The sequence below is a fragment of the Colletotrichum tamarilloi genome, assembly GCF_030869305.1.
Source record: "Colletotrichum tamarilloi strain Tom-12 chromosome Unknown Scaffold_71.1, whole genome shotgun sequence".
Classification (NCBI taxonomy): Eukaryota; Fungi; Ascomycota; class Sordariomycetes; order Glomerellales; family Glomerellaceae; genus Colletotrichum; species Colletotrichum tamarilloi.
In genome coordinates, this window is record NW_026849453.1 from 15,358 (window position 1) to 32,660 (window position 17,303).

The 17,303-nt window shown below is 53.8% G+C and overlaps 8 protein-coding genes across 8 annotated transcripts; 2 read left to right on the plus strand and 6 right to left on the minus strand.

The window, feature by feature from the left end:
* Window positions 1-378: 378 nt before the first annotated feature.
* On the plus strand, window positions 379-2,154 carry CTAM01_12007 (uncharacterized protein; the record flags this gene model as incomplete). Its single annotated transcript, XM_060528015.1, has 1 exon — window positions 379-2,154. One exon carries the CDS (start codon window positions 379-381, stop codon window positions 2,152-2,154), a length of 1,776 nt encoding a protein of 591 aa, XP_060377282.1.
* Window positions 2,155-2,518: 364 nt separating this feature from the next.
* On the minus strand, window positions 2,519-3,105 carry CTAM01_12008 (uncharacterized protein; the record flags this gene model as incomplete). The annotated part of the gene is made up of 3 exons (XM_060528016.1): window positions 2,519-2,648; window positions 2,721-2,843; window positions 2,897-3,105. 3 exons carry the CDS (start codon window positions 3,103-3,105, stop codon window positions 2,519-2,521), a joined length of 462 nt encoding a protein of 153 aa, XP_060377283.1.
* A 2,234-nt stretch (window positions 3,106-5,339) lies between these two features.
* CTAM01_12009 (glycosyl hydrolase family 43 protein) lies at window positions 5,340-6,903 on the plus strand (the record flags this gene model as incomplete). The annotated part of the gene is made up of 2 exons (XM_060528017.1): window positions 5,340-5,690; window positions 5,752-6,903. 2 exons carry the CDS (start codon window positions 5,340-5,342, stop codon window positions 6,901-6,903), a joined length of 1,503 nt encoding a protein of 500 aa, XP_060377284.1.
* Window positions 6,904-8,336: 1,433 nt separating this feature from the next.
* On the minus strand, window positions 8,337-10,490 carry CTAM01_12010 (methionyl-tRNA synthetase; the record flags this gene model as incomplete). Its single annotated transcript, XM_060528018.1, has 3 exons — window positions 8,337-8,871; window positions 8,930-10,250; window positions 10,322-10,490. 3 exons carry the CDS (start codon window positions 10,488-10,490, stop codon window positions 8,337-8,339), a joined length of 2,025 nt encoding a protein of 674 aa, XP_060377285.1.
* Window positions 10,491-11,827: 1,337 nt separating this feature from the next.
* Window positions 11,828-13,072, minus strand: CTAM01_12011 (ribosome assembly protein 4; the record flags this gene model as incomplete). The annotated part of the gene is made up of 2 exons (XM_060528019.1): window positions 11,828-12,902; window positions 12,993-13,072. 2 exons carry the CDS (start codon window positions 13,070-13,072, stop codon window positions 11,828-11,830), a joined length of 1,155 nt encoding a protein of 384 aa, XP_060377286.1.
* A 616-nt stretch (window positions 13,073-13,688) lies between these two features.
* On the minus strand, window positions 13,689-14,880 carry CTAM01_12012 (alcohol dehydrogenase GroES-like domain-containing protein; the record flags this gene model as incomplete). The annotated part of the gene is made up of 3 exons (XM_060528020.1): window positions 13,689-14,337; window positions 14,389-14,617; window positions 14,676-14,880. 3 exons carry the CDS (start codon window positions 14,878-14,880, stop codon window positions 13,689-13,691), a joined length of 1,083 nt encoding a protein of 360 aa, XP_060377287.1.
* Window positions 14,881-15,483: 603 nt separating this feature from the next.
* On the minus strand, window positions 15,484-15,867 carry CTAM01_12013 (uncharacterized protein; the record flags this gene model as incomplete). The annotated part of the gene is made up of 1 exon (XM_060528021.1): window positions 15,484-15,867. The coding sequence occupies one exon, from the start codon at window positions 15,865-15,867 to the stop codon at window positions 15,484-15,486; it is 384 nt and encodes a 127-aa protein (XP_060377288.1).
* A 333-nt stretch (window positions 15,868-16,200) lies between these two features.
* Window positions 16,201-16,692, minus strand: CTAM01_12014 (uncharacterized protein; the record flags this gene model as incomplete). Its single annotated transcript, XM_060528022.1, has 1 exon — window positions 16,201-16,692. One exon carries the CDS (start codon window positions 16,690-16,692, stop codon window positions 16,201-16,203), a length of 492 nt encoding a protein of 163 aa, XP_060377289.1.
* Window positions 16,693-17,303: the final 611 nt, after the last annotated feature.

A 17,303-nucleotide genomic window follows, 5' to 3' on the forward strand; every position in this document is an offset into this window, starting at 1 on the left:
TGATGCCCAGAGTCCCAAGAGTCAGGTCTGCAGCGTCAGTGGCCGAATCTCAAAGATTTTCTTCCCGAGTACCGAGAGCGAGGTGCGCCTAATTGTGCAACGACTCCGTTAGCTTCTGGTCACTAGAGAGACAATCAGACGATGAATGAGGCTTTTCCGTAGCTCAAAGAATTGGATGTTGGATAACCGAAGCCTAAGGTTCTATGGCTAGAAGCGATCGTGGCGAGGGGATGTATATAACTCTTGGACAGATTCGACCAACGCAACTATCATTTTCACACTCATCACAGTCATTCATCACAATCATTCCTTCTTCTCCCTTCTTCACAATCATTGACTTTACATACTAACAACAGCTTCATCTTTCCAACTTCCAAGATGCGCTCATTTACCGTTCTCGCCGCCTTGACGGCAACCGGCTCGGCTCAGCTTCTGTCTCTTTCTGAGCTAGCCAGCATCCCAATCTCGACTGTTCAGACTGTTCCCATTGGTGTTGGCAACCAGACTGTTGCAGCAACCAAGAGGGAAGTCAACAACTTGGCCGTTCGCGGCGACTGCAGCGCTCTTCCCGCTGGCAGTGGCCCGGTCCCCACCACCGACACGGACACGGCTTTCCTCGCCGACGCGGACTTGTCCAATGCCGCTTTGGCGGCCGTCACCCCGGCCGGGTGGTACCAGACCTTCCAGAACCTCCAGTCTGCGACCTCCGCCTCGGCGTACATGGGCTACAAGACCTATGCCACCTATAGTCCTTCGCAGTGCGCAGCTGACTGCAAATCAAACACTGGGTGTACAGCCTTCAACGTCTTCTTCGAGAGAGATCCCAGCCAGGATCCCGGTACCGCTTGCCCCAACCCCTCGAGCACGACTGTCATCAAGTGCAGCTTCTGGGGTGTTGGCATCGGCCCTTCCACCGCCACCAACAGTGGTGAATACAGGAACGATTTCCACGTTGTGATTGCTGGCTCAAACGGATACCAGCTTACAGCACCCGACTACGCCGTCACCGGCTACAATTCTACATTCACTGATACGGCCACCATCAACGCCCCCAGCGACTGCAACAGCTACATCACTTACAGGGCTCACACCAACGCCGCTTATGACCCTTCTCTCTGCGCTGCCGACTGCGCTTCTCAGAGACAAGAAACCAACCCCTTCAACGGTCTCTACTGCCACTTCTTCACCAGCTACTCACTTGTCAAGAATGGTGTCGTCCAGGCTCAGATTTGTGCTCTGTACTCGCGCACCTGGGACAAGAGCTACGCCGTCAACACGGGATACACCTCTGGCTCTGATGTCTACACCATCCAGTATGCTTACTCGTACTCTTATACCTCTGATTTGGGCACTTGGACTTGCCCTCAAGGCAATGCCGCGGTCGCCTCTACGACATCGACTACTTTATCTACTTCTTCCACGTCTCAAATCGCGACCCCTTCCACTCTTTCCACATCTACTACCTCACGGGCCGCCACTTCTTCGACCCTGACTACATCCAGCAGCTCATCTGCTTCCATAATCAAGACTTCCACCTCTTCTTCGACCGCCGCCGCAACAACTAGCAGCACGGCGGTCTCCAGCGGGCCCATCGCCGCCTGTCCCAGCCCAGTGAGCTATGTCGTTGGCTCTGCTGGTGGACTGTACGCTGTCTGCGCAAACACCGACTTCATGATTCCCAGCCCTCAGATCTACTACGGCTACAAGTCCAACGCTGACTGTGCCACTGCCTGCGAGGCTCAATCTGGCTGCACCAAGGCCGTCTACAACCCTACCACCCAGATCTGCTATCTGAAGGGTAGCCCCAGCGTCGCCGCCTCTAATTGGAACATCAACGCGCCCTTCCAGACCCTCGTCAAGGTCACCGACGGCACCGCTCTCACCAAGTGCTTGGCTCCCACTTACACCGTCAACTACTTCGGCACCACCTACCAAGTCTGCCCCAGCAGTGACTTCACCAACAACCCTGCCACGGACATCTGGTACTACGTTCCCAGCGACCTCGCTTGCATTGCTCTGTGCCGCTTGAGATCAGGATGCACCAAGATCGTGTACAACTTTGTTACCAAGACCTGCTACAACAAGGGCAACCCGTCCCTGGCCAGCACCGGATGGCACGTCAACACCCAGTTCCGCGCCATCTACATCAACTAAGTTGATGCGCGCCAGGGTAGCATTGGAGTTTTTGGCTCGATACTTAGACTTTCTTTCACTTTTAGCGTCATAGACTTAGTTTGGGGTTTGGAGAGAAGGCGTAAACAAAAGGTTTTAGGAACTCTCTTTTCTGGTTTTGGCATTCAAGTCACTCTTTTCTTACTCTCTTCAACACTCTCTTTAACAGACCTTTTTGAGACCTGTACATAATTATTTCACATCTCCATGGATCAATCTGCAATTTAACAGTTCAACCAATTTGCGCTTACTCGTTGCTTTCGACCGTGTAGTTCAATATTTACATGGAATTAACAAATGGTGAATCAATAGCCCAGTCCGAATAGTACTTGTTTCATCTGTTCTCTCAACTGCAGACTGGCTGTGTTGAGGGCTTCGATACCGCGTTTGAAGGGTTTGTTTGCCCACATCCATTGAGAGCACCCAAGGCTGTGTCGTCAACAGCAGCGTTATACGCGGCACCGCAGTTGGGATCGCTACATTTAGATTAGCATGATTCATGAGTCATTCGAACAGACACAGTAAAGAACACTCGGAGATCTGCTTACCTGGCACCGCCACTGGCGCTGTTGAAGTACGAGCAAATATCGTGGGAGAAGCAATCTTGTGTGTAAACATTACCAACGGCAGTTCCAGTGCATCCGGCACCACAGCGTCCATTGCAGGAGTAGCTGAGTTTATTATTAGCAGTGTTCAGATGCAAAGCATTGCGAGAAAGACTCACTCTCCAGACCCAGCGAGGTTAGTGCCGTAGTTGCTTCCCACTACGCCGGTGAATGTGCATGACTTGCCAGCACTGTTGGTCCATTTTGCTGTTGCAGTCGCACCAACCTTCAAACATGTGATCGCTCTCTTATCAAGTTCGGGAGCTGAGGGGGCTGCCAGTGCCATTAGGGGGCACAAGGCCATGATGAGCGAAAATTGAGGCAACATGATGGTGAGCTAAGAATGGGTTCACTAATTCCGTCAAGGCTGAAGAGTAACTGGAATGCACAACAAGTTCTAGAATCAAGATATTGACATATTGTAAGCTATATAACCAATTCCTCCCCATTCAGTCCGCGTATAGAGCAACTTAGATGAGAGCTTCAATTTCGCCGATTGATGTTGCGGTCAACTCCGAGGCAACGGAGCAATTCCACGTCGGGAAAGCGTGTCGTCTTGGAGTATATTGCTTTCCATACTTTCGACAGGGCCAATAACATTCTGTCGAATGAAATCTGGGGTTGATGCAATTGCGCCATCAGTCGTCATCGGCATTGGGCCACTAAGGGCAAGGTTCCGGAGAATTTCACGGAGAATCATGTTGAGCCTCGTCGGTGAAGGATGATGATCTCCCGCTCGGCCCGGTTCTTGAACTCTCGATGAAGATTAAAAAAGTCGTTGCTGCCTGCTTCATCTGGAGCAAAAGACAAGTCCATGATCCCACGAGTTCAAAGAACTGCCTCAATCCCGGGTCTAAGAAGCCCCACGACCCGTCTAGCCGAGACTTACTACCCCACCACGCCAGAACCGGTAGTCGCATTCCGATGAGCGTTGCTCAATGGTCTAAGGTATGCTGTATCTCTCGACAGCATGTTGAAATGGGCAAAAAGAAGACAAAGGCCTTCTTATGGGAGTATTGCACCGTTTGCGAGATATTCAACCGCTGCGGCTCTTGAGTTCATAGAAATAGCACCGATTTCACCAAGGATGACCTACCAGACGCCCCTGCTATCATCTGAGGGGAGAACATCGTGAGTCTGCCGATGCCTCGATGACTAGACTGGATCCAGCTGTGAGCCGAACTTCTCAATTGCTTCGGAGGAAGTTCATACGGACCCTTGCGGAGGAAGAGTCTGGACTTATGAACTTCGACAGTACACCTTCAACGCCAACTTTAAGATGCTACGGCGCAACAGTCTTCCACTCGGACCACCCCGGCCAACGGAGCGGCTCCTATGAGAACAAAAGACCTTCCTTACAGATGTACTGACTATTGGCTCACGCTTGATGTCTTGGAACTCCATGGCATTTGAAAGAGAGGATGAAAGCAATGACCTTTGCGTCGGTGTATGGTTCAACTACCCATAGTGGGTACTCGCTACTCAGCGCGGGATGCTTCTGCGAGAAGAAGCCAACAAAACCACCCCTCTATTGCACCCTTAACAGGATGGCCATCAAGGGTTCAGACGAGCCGGTATCATCCCATATTTCCTCGAGTCTTGTACCATTGACCCCATTGAACAAACTTCTCTTCGCTCTTGGGAATCTCGCTGCCAATTGACCCATCAGAATGTTCAGGTCATGAGCTCGGGTGGACCAGTGTCACATCCGTCATTTGCTGATGTTTCCCGCAGTTCATCTCGTATCTACCCACCTGTCTTCGCGCATCATGGCATACCCGGCCGGTCAAGATGAGCCGAACGCAACCCTCGCCAAGCTGCTGGGACCAAGGACAAGACGAAGGATGCCAAAGCTCAACGGTCCAACGGAGGATTCTCTCTCAATACGCTGACAGCTCGCCTTCACCGCACTCAGATGACATCAACGCCCAGCGGACATCTGCCCCCGAAAAGGCGTAATTTCCAGGCCGCGGGATAGAAGGATGCGACGGTACGCGAGCTAAAACCCCGCACGCCCATCGACCTTGGGTTAGTCTGAAGGTCTGAACTGGGGGAGGACTGGGGTTGTTATATGAAGTCTCCCAAGACTCGTGAAGCTTCCTGGAGCTTCCCCGCACCGACACAACTTTCAGTGATTCTCAACGGCGGAAATTTCTCCAGGTTTTTTTTTGTTTCTCTCTCTCGTCCCCTGGCCCTGCAGCTTGGCACTCTACTTAGCCCAGCCACCCCTCTCTTCATCTCCTACAGTCCGCACCCATCTCGTGCCTTTGGAATGGCACCTTGGCCGATCATCTGCTTGAGCATCTCCCCCCCCCAAAAAGTCTTTCTTGTGGTTCTTGGAAGGGTCTTGGCCTTGCGCGACTTCCAACGCTTCTCAATGGCCCGGCTTAGACGCTTCGGCTTTCGGGCCAATGTCAACCGGCTCATCTCGGCCGGTTCCTTCATGAAGTCATGAAGATGGTATAAATACCTTGAGTCGCATTGTAATTCCGCAGTCTGGAGAATGGTAGAGAGACCGAGACCTTGAGACCGTTCTCGTCCCAGCATCAGTCCTCTCCTAACATGACGCTCGCAAAAATCTTCTCGTCCGGCCTCTTGCTCGCCTCCCTCGCCGCCGCCAAGTGGATTGTCCCCGGCGGCAGATGGCGTGACAACGAGGGGAATCTCGTCAACGCCCACGCCGGCGGTGTCACGCTCGACAAGGACACGGGCAAGTTCTTCTGGTTCGGCGAGTACAAGATCGAGGGCCAGGAGGAAGGCGGCGGTGTCTCCGTCTACAGCTCCGATGACCTCGCGACATGGGAGTTCCACGGAAAGGCGCTCGAGCCTATCGAGGGCCATCCGTACATCTCGACCAACATGATTATCCAACGCCCCAAGGTCGTCTACAGCGAGCCCACCAAGGAGTACCACGTAAGTTTTTGCCTTGAATTCGAGACGAAATCTGGCTTCCAGCGCGACTAACTCGTTCCAGATGTGGTGGCACGCCGACAACTCGACGTACGGCCTCCTCCTCCAAGGCCTGGCCACCTCGCCGAACATCTCTGGCCCCTACACCTTTGTCGACGCCACCGCGCCACTCGGCAACTGGTCCCAGGACTTTGGAATCTTCACCGACTACAAGGACGGCCGCTCCTACTCGCTGTACTCCAACGGTGACCGCCGCGAGGGCCGCGACGTTTACATCTCGGCCTTCAACGAAGACATCACAAACGTTACCGAGGTCGTCCACCGCTTCGACAAGTACGACCTCGAGGCTCCGACCATCATCCAGACCGATAAGAGCTACTACGCCCTCATGTCCCACAAGACGGGCTACCGCCCCAACAACGTCGTCGCATTCCGCGCCGACTCCCTCGCCGGCCCCTGGTCCCAGCCCTTTTTTGTTTCTGACGCCTACACCCGCACGTACAACTCCCAGTCCGGCTTCTCCCTCAAAATCGAGGGCTCCGAGGTCACGACGTACCTCTACCTCGGCGACCAGTGGGACTCCAACTCCCTTTGGGAGAGCCGCTACATCTGGTTGCCCCTCGTCATCGACGACGAAAAGAAGTCGGTCCACGTAGAATGGCACGACGTCTACGACCTCGATGTCAAGACGGGCGTCGTCACTCCCATTGAAGGCACACCTTACTACGCTCACGACTCCGCCACCACGGCCGGCGCAGCCTTCAAGCAGGAAGCCACCTTTGCCAGCGGCGGCTCCATCGTGACAGGCATCTACGGCAACGACAGCACCGTTACCTTCACCGGCATCCAGGGCGCCGGCGAGCCGCAGTGGGTGTCGTTTTACTACCAGAACACGGACGACATGGGTTTCGGCGACCAGCCCGGCGGCACGCCCGACCGCATCGGCGGAAAGTGGCAGCTTCGTCGGGTAGCTTCTGTCGTGGTGAACGGCAACGAGCAGCAGGTTGAGACACTTTTCCAGCGTGATAGCCACAAGGGCATTATCCTTTCCACGCCCTTGCAGTTGACTTTGGAGAAGAACGCGAACAACACTATCACTATTGGTGGGTTGTGGAACGGCTTTGACTTTAAGGGTGCTGATATCGACCGTATCGTGGTGTACCCTCCCGAGGGCGGCCCTGTCAAGTGCAAGAGGGGCATTGAGAACGTCGAGTAATGGCTTACTTGTAGTAATTAGAAGATATCAGTCTATTAGAGAACGAGCTCGGATGAACGTATCGTCTTCTCCGTGATGTTTTGTAAATATCCGTGCTTTGTCTATCAGCTCCATGTGGTCCCCAGCCTGATCTCTCGTCAATCATGGTCTCATTACCCTGATGCAGAGTCATTCATTCGAGTGTGCCCTCTGCTGAAAACCAGACGCAAAAAGTGAGAGTCGCAGGTGCGGCAACAAAAGAACTGAACAAGTCATGGAAGCTGCAGGGTAAGTAATAGAAAATGAAAGTGATTGCATCCTACATGCCGCACTGAGGTATAACAACGTAGGCAAAGATTTAAATAGGCCCCTCAGCTCATGCTCCGAGAATGTTATCGCGTACACAATCTCGCCTGAGAAGCGTGGCCGGCCAGGCGATCGAGGGGCTCTCGAATGATTTCATGCAGGTAGGAGTCGTGAGAAGGCTAGCATATTATAGACAATAAACAAGAACGCGGTCAATTCAACTATTGATTCACCAAACAAAACTAAAATGAAAGAGTATAAAGATGTATTAAGTGCTAGAAAGAGCCGGAAAAAAAATGGAATAGAGGGGGAATACTGACCTTATGATTTACGCCCCTGCCCGGACTCGAACAGCGCGCCCCTCTGTCAACCCGAACTCTGACTTCATGGGAGTATTTGTTTTTATTCTAACCATTCGACCACCTCGCACACAGCTTGACCTGACCTCGCCGACCTAGACGGGCGCTGCTGTGCTGGTGACAGAATTAGACATTGGGAGGGTATAAGTACCTACCGTGGTAGGTAAGATAGGTACGTAGATGGCCTCACGTGAGGCAGCAGCGAGGCAGAGGGTGCCCGGTCAGGTGATGGTGGGCCTGGGATACGTAGAGTTCTATTAGACGGGATGGAAGGAAGGTGACAGTCTGGGTCGTACACTCTTACCCTGTGAGTTCACTTTACCCTCGACAAGGTAATAGTCACGTGTCCTCAACGTCCATGATCTGATATCGTTGAAAGGATTATCATTCCCTCATCTTCGTCAACCGTCATTTACGTGGTTTTTGACTTGATTTCTTGTCATAGACCTGATCAAGGAAACGAGGAGCCCAATGGACTAGGCCCCCTAACGATCCTTCAGAGCAGTGGGGTGGAACTACGTAGCAGAATAGAGGAAGTCAACATTCCGTTTGATACACAGACTATAGCATTACAAGACACACAGGGAGGTAGTCTCCAATAATCAGGCCACAGAGGACATGGACGACGATGAATATCAAATGGACCACGGAAACACTTTGTGATTCTTCCAGAGACAATGGTTGACATCTATCTCTCATGCTTAGCAAGCAACTCATCAATCATCCGCTGCAACCATAGCCTCTCTACAACGCCAATAATCATGAAACGCCTACTCGTCTTACTCTACTCTACGATGTGTGGACATCCGTCTTGGAGATGGCCTCTGTTACCGCCTCGATGACCGGGTCAGCCTCGGCCTTCTTCTCGGTAGACTCCACCGACGCTCCAGCTCCGGCCGCCTTGGCCTTTTCCGCCTCCTTCTTGGCCTTCTTACGGGCCTTCTCGGCGTCCTTTGCCGCCTTCTTGGCAGCGGCCTTGGCCGCCGCCTCCTCCTTTTGCTTTCTGACTTCCTCGCCGCCAAAGGCGTCCTTCCACTCCTCAATCTTGGATGCCGCAATCTGGGTGAAGAGATGCTCGGGGGTTCCAAGCTTGTGACCGGGCTTGATGGCATCAGTGACCCAGGTGTCGGGGATGAACGGCTTGGGCTCGACGCCGAGCTGCTTGAGGATAGCAGTCGAGGTGTTGGGCAGGTAAGGAGCGACGAGAGAGGCCAAAAGGTCGATCTGGTTGAGCGCGAGACCGACAACGGCAGCGCAGCGGTCAGGCTCCTCAGTAAGAAGTCTGTTGTCGAGCTTGTTGTCCTGGAGCAGCTTGTTGCCGAGGCTATCGATATTATTAGCTCACGTCACGAAATAACGGGGGAGATAAATGGTTGGCATACGCAGAAATAGACATGATGGTCTGAAGACCAGCCCTCATCTTGGTGGCCTCCATGTTGTTGATGTACTCCTTGAGCAGGGTGTTGACCTCGTCGATGTGCTTCTTCAGGTAGTCATCAGTGTATTTGGTGTAGTCGGGAACCGCGCCTTCGGTCTTGGCCTGGCAGAACTTGTTGACTCTCTGGCAGAAGTTGCCGAGGTTCTTGAGGAGCTCGTTGTTGTTGCCGTCAACCATCTCCTGCCACATGAACTCAGAATCGGAAGTCTCGGGGCGGCGAGACAGCAAGTAGTATCTCCAGACATCGACGGGCACACCAGTCTGTTGTACCTGATTACCAAAGACACCGACACCTCTCGACTTGCTGAACTTGCCACCCTCGTAGTTAAGATACTCGGTAGTGGAGATCTTGTGCAGTTTAGTCCAGTTCTCGCCGGTGCCGAGCTGAGATCCAGGGAAGATGATGGTATGGAATTGAACGTTGTCCTTGCCCATGAATTGGTACAGCTTCACGTCATCGGGGTTCTTCCACCACTGCTCCCAGTTCTTGCCTTCGAGGTTGTCGCCGTCGGTGTAGTTCTTGGTGATGGAGACGTATCCGATGCAAGCGTCGAACCAGACGTAAAAGACCTTTCTTGCGTAGTCCTCTCCGACCTCGTGAGTCGGGATCGGGACACCCCACTTGAGATCTCTGGTGATACCACGGGGCTTGAGGCCCTTGTCGATCCAGGCTTGGGTAATCTGCTCGGCATTATTGCTCCATGCGCCCTTTTTGCTAGACTCCTTGAACCACTTGACCAGATCGTCCTTGAGAGCATCGAGTCTAAGGAACAAGTGCTTTGTCTTGCGCTTCTCCGGGGTAGCTCCGTCGAGCTTGCAACGGGGCTTGATCAAGAAGCCAGTGGGCTTGGCAGCAACATCGTCATCGGCAGAAGCGTTGGCTTCGGGTTCGGGCTCGAGGGGGTCGAGAAGATTACCGCACTTGTCACACTGGTCGCCTCTAGCACCATCGTAGGCGCAGATAGAGCAGACACCCTCGACAAATCGATCGGCGAGGAAAGACTGGTGGGCCTCGACAGGGCAGAAAGGCTGGACGGTCTCGCGCTCCTCGATGTATCCGTTTTTCCACAGCTTGGTAAAGATATCCTGGACAATCTCGGTCTGTTGGGCGGTCGGGGTTCGGCCAAAGATATCGAACGAGATATCAAAGTAGTCGTAGATGCCCTTGTGGAGGGCATGGTACTTTGCGCACAGCTCGGATGGGGTTACGCCCTCCTCAAGGGCCTTGGTCTCGGTCGCAGTGCCATACTCGTCGGAGCCGCAGACTGTAGTAGAAAGGGTCAGCCGGGATTGGGCATTGGAAGACACTCAAGGGAGAGAGGTAGTCGCAACATACTGTAGATGGTGGGGTTTCCGCGAGCACGGGAGTACCGCGCAAAGACATCGGCAGACAGAACACTGCCAATGATGTTTCCGAGATGAGGAACGTTGTTGACGTAGGGCAGGGCGGAGGTAATTAGAACATTGTTCTTGCCCTGGACGGGCAGAATGGGATTCGGCGCCATGATGTGTTTGTTTGCTGTGTGTCGAGAGGAGAGGCGGAGAGGAGGAAGAGAGGAAAAGAAAGAATGGAAACTTGAGATGCCGACTTTCTCGGGGAAGGGAGTCAGGCGGCACGGTGTGCAATTGCGCCCACGGTGAGGTACGTCCCCCACTGCCCAGGGCAACTGCCACTGCCAACTGTGAGTCGCACCTACCTACCAGACTGACTCTGAAATGTTGCGCGAGCCTTGGACCCCGCACTATCCCCTTTTGGGATGAGGGGCACGGTCGAAAAGCTTGGGCCATTTCTCAATCGTAATCGCCGAGTTCTCATCCTCACTCACTCACTCACTCACTCACTCATGTAAGGTACTCACTCACTAAGGCAACTCATTCAAGATCTGGAATGAAATTGATCATGAGATGAGTTACATAAGGGTTGAGATGAAACGCGATGTTCTATTACGGCGTCAAGACTTAGCATATATTCGCGTTTTGAAATGCCATTGATATCAGCTTCGGCTCTTACGACCAGCAAAGGCCATAATGCACACAAAGGCGTGATTACAATAGGGAGCGTTGGGCGCAATGAACAGACTTTGGGGCAGGTGGCTCAATATCCAAACATTGGTCATCAAGCCTCGACTTATGACTCCATTTGTCACCTCCGCAACCTTTGTTCGCTCAGACGGCACTGGACGTGTTTGTGCTCGGCTGGTCGCGGACAGAGTCACGCGAGCACACGGCTTACAGCCTAATCGAAAGCAGGAAGTATGTTTACCTTCCTATTCTCTCAAACTAAACATGCAGGCCAGGCATGATATTTGAAATTCATTTACATGTCGCATTCGTTCTGGGAGCTCTTTTCGATTTCCAGTTTCATAAGACGATTGACGAACTATCAAGTGGTATTCATGACAAAAATACCATCCCCTCAATGATTGAAATAACCAGAGATGCTGATAACAATCCAACGGTATTCGTCCGAACTAGGAGATCCCGTCCCAATTGACTTCTACAATAAGAGACGACATAATGCAAAACATGGGAGCGAGTCCAATTTGGTCACTGCTTTTCGGCGAAACGCCTTTGGGGGTTTCTAGATGAAGTCCAATGCCCTGGTGATAAGTCATGAGACCAATACCTTTGGGTTGAGGCTCCGTACTATGCTCCCTCAGATAGGTTTATGAGATGCCTGAATCAACATCTGTATATGTAATCTCCCTTGTTTCCCGTAACTTTTGAACATGAAGATAGCACTTTTGCCTGATTCATCGCTATTCCCACCTGAATCCAACAGAAAAACATTCCCTCCCGCATCGTCATAAGCAGATCAAGACAAAAACACAAACTCCCATCATCATAATCCTTCATAGGGCGCCAAGTTCCACACATCAACAACACCACTATGCCTCCCAACAGCCATCATCTTCCCGTCCATCGAAAAGGCCGCCGCCGTCACTAGCCCATCAATCCCCACCGCGGTCGTCACTTCAGCCAGAACCTGTCCAGAGTACACATCCGAGATATCCATCCCCTCCTCTGTCCGACACGCCAGGAACCGACAATCCGGCGACACCGCCAGCGGCCACCCCTCGTTGTTCCGCACTTTGTTCATCTCCCAGCTCGATACCCGCCCAGCCTCGTGCTCCCACACATACACGGCCCTCGCCCACACCGACACAACCACCCTCCCATCCGGCGACGCCCCCAACGCCCGCGCCCCCGTCCCCGTCCCCGTCACAACCCCATCCACCTCCATCCGCCGTAGCGTCCTCCCCGTCTTGGCCTCCGATATCCTCACCGTCCCGTCTCTCGACAGCGTCACGAGGTCCGCACCGTTCGGCATAAAGAGAACATGCGTCGGCGCAGCATGGTTCATCACACCCGCCACCTTCTTCGTAGGTGGCATCCCCGGCGGACTCGTCGCCGCCTCAAACACAACAACAACGCCCAACGGATCCGCCGCCGCAAACTTCTTCCCGTCGGGGCTGAAAGCCGCGGGATGCCCGACACCGTTCAACGCGCACCGCACCCCTCGCCCTTCCTCCCCGGCGCGGAGCTTCACCCGCCACTCCCGCTTCCATCCTGCATCCTTCTCCACCACCGCCGTCAGTTTTCCATCCGGGCTGAAGACGACCACAGGCGCGTCGCTGCTGATGTCAGACGGCACGAGGCGCGCGCCCACGGCGCCGGGCTTCTGGGGAAAGTCCCAGATCTTGGTGCTGGAGGGAAGCGCGGTGCCCGAGTTGTCTTGCGATGTGGCGACGTAGCCTTTTGGACTGATGGCGATGGAGGTGACGGGGCCGTTGAGGCAGATTGCGCGGCCGAGGTGCTTGAGGCGCAGAATTGATGGTGGGAGGGTGCCGTCGTGAAGGTTGAGGGATTGTATTGATCCCGAGACGGAGTGTGTCCTCACTGCATTCCGCTGCGCGCTGTAAATATGGTCAGTTATCTATGCATATCTTGAGTGATGTTGAACTGTTGCGGATCATGTGCGTAAATGTCAAGCAAAGAAAACGCACCCCCCGGCGACCGCCTCCTCATAGCTGGGCATCGAATCATCCGCCGGCGGGCCATTGCTGGCGTCCAGGTAAGCGCTCATGATGTCAATGTTTCTCTCTGTTTCCTTTCAACCCAAACACAGCATCATCCACTGCCGTCCGGCGGATTCCCCAGTGTAACGAATGAAGAGCTTTTGGATAAAACAAAAAATGTGGTTGATGGACGAAGTTGGATTGAAGACGCTAGACGTTTTCCCCAGATCAATCGATCAGATCAGTCATGTCACCTTGCCGAGACCCCGGTCTCCTCGGGCGGCTTGGGATGTCACCACACACAGCCGCAATGGCTGAGCTCCTCAGACCCCTGTCGGTCATTGTCTCTCCCCGCGGAACCTTGTTTGTGTTGCCGATGACCGGCGATCGCACCGGTCGCGCCGGGCACACCGGGCTATTTAGGTACCCAGCAAAAGAAGATGAAAGGGAATAACTTACAAATGCGCCCGGAAAATGAGCATCCGGAATGGCGGAACTCTTCGATGAGGTCGCATTCTGCCGCGACACTGACACATGATGAAGCAGGGACATTTGATAATTCACTGATGTGATGAGTGCGTCCTCCGATGTAGAGATCCAACTGATACGCAATTGATTGTAGATGGTCATTAAATGGTATTCTTCTGCTTCGCTATTCACATCGCACCCATGCAGTCCTTATGCCTACTGGCCAAATGCCTCCTCGTAGTTGGTCAGGCAGTATCTGTAGCGGACACTGGAATCCTCAATGCCGTTCATCGCCGACCTCAAACCATCGGCGCTGATGGGAACCTCCTGCACCCATGTCTTGATGCCCTTGTCGGCAGCAAGCTGCAACATCTCCAGCGTCTCGCGTCTGCTACCCAAGTGGGAGCTGCCAATGAAGCAGCCGTTGGGGAGGAAGTCCTGGTTGCGAACAGTGATGCCACCACCACCGGGGAGACCGACAGACACCCACTTGCCGTGGACGTCGAGAAGGCTAAGGTAGGCAGAGAGGTCGAAGCCCTCGAATGAGTTGGCCGTGTTAAGAATGAGGTCGAAAGTCATCTTGTGGGGCTCGTTCCAACCCTTCTCGCCGCTCGCCAGGTAGCCATCGGCACCCATCTTCAAAGAGTCCGCCTCCTTGGATCGCGAGCGGGAAATGGCCCAGACCTCAGCACCCAGAGCCTTGGCGAACATGACACCAAAGTGACCGATGCCGCCAATGCCGACAATGCCGACCTTCTTGCCAGGGCCGCATCCGTTTCTGATCAGAGGGCTGTAAGCTGTCAGGCCAGCGCAGAGCATAGGAGCAGCGATGGTGCTGGGGAGGGCTTCGGGGATGGGGAAAACCCTGTTACTTGATTAGCATGCATCTCATTTCGAGAGTAGCAAACACACGTACCAGTGCTCGTGTGTGCGGACGTGGGAGGAGTATCCGCCCTGGGAGATGGCGCCGGAGTCGGGGAATGTAGAGCCGTAGGTGTCGAGCTGGTGCTTGCAGTATGTCTCGTTGTCGTTCTTGCACTGACGGCACTCGAGGCAGGCGTAGGATTGAGCTCCAACACCAACACGCGAGCCCTCCTTGATCTTGGTGACCTTGGAGCCGACTCTCAAAGCCTTTCCGACGATTTCTAGACATAGCGGAGTTAGCCAGCAGGTCACAACTACGCAGTAGACACATGGACTCACCGTGACCAACCGCCAGAGGATAGGGCTGAGCACCCCAGTCACCCTTGATGGTGTGAACATCACTGGCACAAACACCGCAGCACTCAATCTTAATATCGACGTCGTAGTCACCAAACGGCTTGGGGTCAAACTCCTGCTTCTTGAAGTCTTGCCAGGTCTCGGCACTGTTGACCTGGAAGCCGGTGAACTTCTCGGGAATCGACATGATGGGTAGTTGAGTGTGAGTGAGGAGCTGTCTTGTAGATTCGTCTGGCTACTCTCGAGATACGACCTCGATTTGATTACAGGAAGTGTTCGGATGGCACGAGAGAAGAGGAAGAGAAGGAGGAAGAGGAGAAAGGCTCGGACGCTGCTCACAACGGGCAGAGGGAACCGCGCCGGATGAAATACCCTGACCATTTTCAGAGCTTCTCCCGAAACCCCCCACCATCTCGTTTGTCGCGGCGCTGCGCGTGGAGCGTAGGACATCCATCCTTGAGTGAGGGGCACCTCCCAGCTCGGTCGAGGAGGGGCTTATGTCGCGCCGCAATGTCTGCCCATGGGAGCTAGATGGGGGCAGGACCCTTGCTCGAGGCTAGGCGCTTGTTGGAAGCAAATGATGGCCCTCTCATTCGATTCTTCCACAATCTTGCGCCATTGACTTCCTTCCCTCATCCGTCCGTCCGTCGCAGATGGCTGTGTTCGTAAAGGGACTGCATAAGAAAGAACATGTTTCTCGAAATCGAATCCGTTATTGTCGTGATTGCCGTTCAATTATCTCTGCTGTAAGCCTGTCGAGCTCGCATCCTTCTTCGTCACTTTCTTACACTCACCCGCCCTCCCATTCATCGTGTCGCGCTGCCCCGCGATGATACCCCACCGTTGCCCGCCAATTGCACCCCAAAACCCACTCGATTTGAGGTGGCTCCTCCGGGAGTTGGGGAAGGAAAATTGTCCGGAGGATTTTCCGAGACCGGCTGCCGAAAATCCCACCATACAGAGGGAAGAGATCCCCTCTTCGACGTTTGACGGCGGATGGGAACTCCACGATCACAGATAACATCGGGCTTGGCCTGGACCAAAAATTCTTCGTCGAGGGGCCAACCTCGCTGCACTGGATGTCTGAACTCCCTTCTTCGCTGTATCTCGGCAAATGTCTCCGAGTGCATGTGTGCCGTGCAAATGTCCCTAGCCAACCATCCAGTCTGGTCATGCGTACTGGTTCGATGCTTTCATCGCGCTGTAGCTAATCGAGGTATGCGTAACGCCGACAGGGTGAGTGACCAGTCCAACATGTCGGTACTGGCTCGGGGTTGTCCCAGCCTTCGCTTGGACTGTCTCTTCCGTTCGCCATTATTTCCTCTTCCCCCCTTGCCAACGGCGCCTTTTCCTCAGTTCGTCTCCCAGAACTTTCACTTTCGGTCGCGGTTCTGTGCGGACCGAACATCGGCGACTCGGGCTCGGTGCAATGATCGGGCGGTTCTCCGGCGCGTAAGCAACATCCCGGCCGGGTAGGCTATTTGAGCTTGGCGAACTCCCCCATGCTCTACTGTTGCTTTCTTGTAGGTGCCGGTCGCCCGCTTAATCCGACGCCGGCTAGAAATGCGACCCTCATCGAGGCACCAAAGTATACGAACGGAACATTTCCCCAGTCGATGGCGTTCCACTTGGCGAAGTTGTAGTACACCTCTGGCCCTAAGCTTCGAACTGTGTACAAGTGTCCAAAGTCGGCTACAAGGAGCACGAACAGGACGGTCTTCCAGACGCGCAGGTCTGATGTGGCGCGAAGAACGAGGGCTTCATTGAGAGCAAAGAGCAGGTATAGGTTGGCGAGCTGGGAGAGGACGATCGAGGTTCCTTGGGGAATGACTTCGGGTTTTGAGACGGCGTGAGTGAGCTGGAGATAGTCGTCGGGTCGCACGTGTGCGTAATAGGCACCGACAAGAGCAGAGATGGGCTCGATACCTAGGAAGAAGACGCGGTAGAAGAGCGGAATGACGAGGCCTATTCTGCCGAATTGGGCAGGTTTGGGCGGCATCTTTGCAGCTTCTTGAGAGTGATATGTCGTCGACGAGAGAACAAGAAGGTCAACTTCTCGTCAGGAATTATGGAGAGAGAAGCTTGGAGAACTGAGAGGGGACGTCAGGGCGGTTTCGTCTCATCGCTGGAGATTCTGGCGTGACGGGCACCCTGATGGACTGGGCCTCTCGTCATCGGCAGGAGCAAGGAAAAACTTGAGCTCCGGATGACCGGGGCTCAACGCGCCGGAGCCGAAGGTAAGGGTAAATGGCCCGTGCCCCAAACGCAATTCAGATGGGAATTTGCGATCTCATGATGCTACATTGCTGCTTCAAGGTCGACGATCACAGGTCACCGTAGAAGCTTATCATACCGCCCATCATTGGGACGATCATCTTTCTTCTACGGATCTAATGTATTGCTCAACGCTCTGTATTTAAGTTGTGACTTGGTCTAGGAAGCTCACGATCTAACATGAAAGGTAGCTTACCTTCATGTCGAGAGAATCTGGGGAAGCGAAAGGTCACAAAATCACCCCTGACGAGGAGGATATGGCTGTTATTCACTCTCATTTCCGAAACTTTATTCTTGAGATGAAGAGTTTCCCAGGCGCTCGCTTATCCGCGCCGT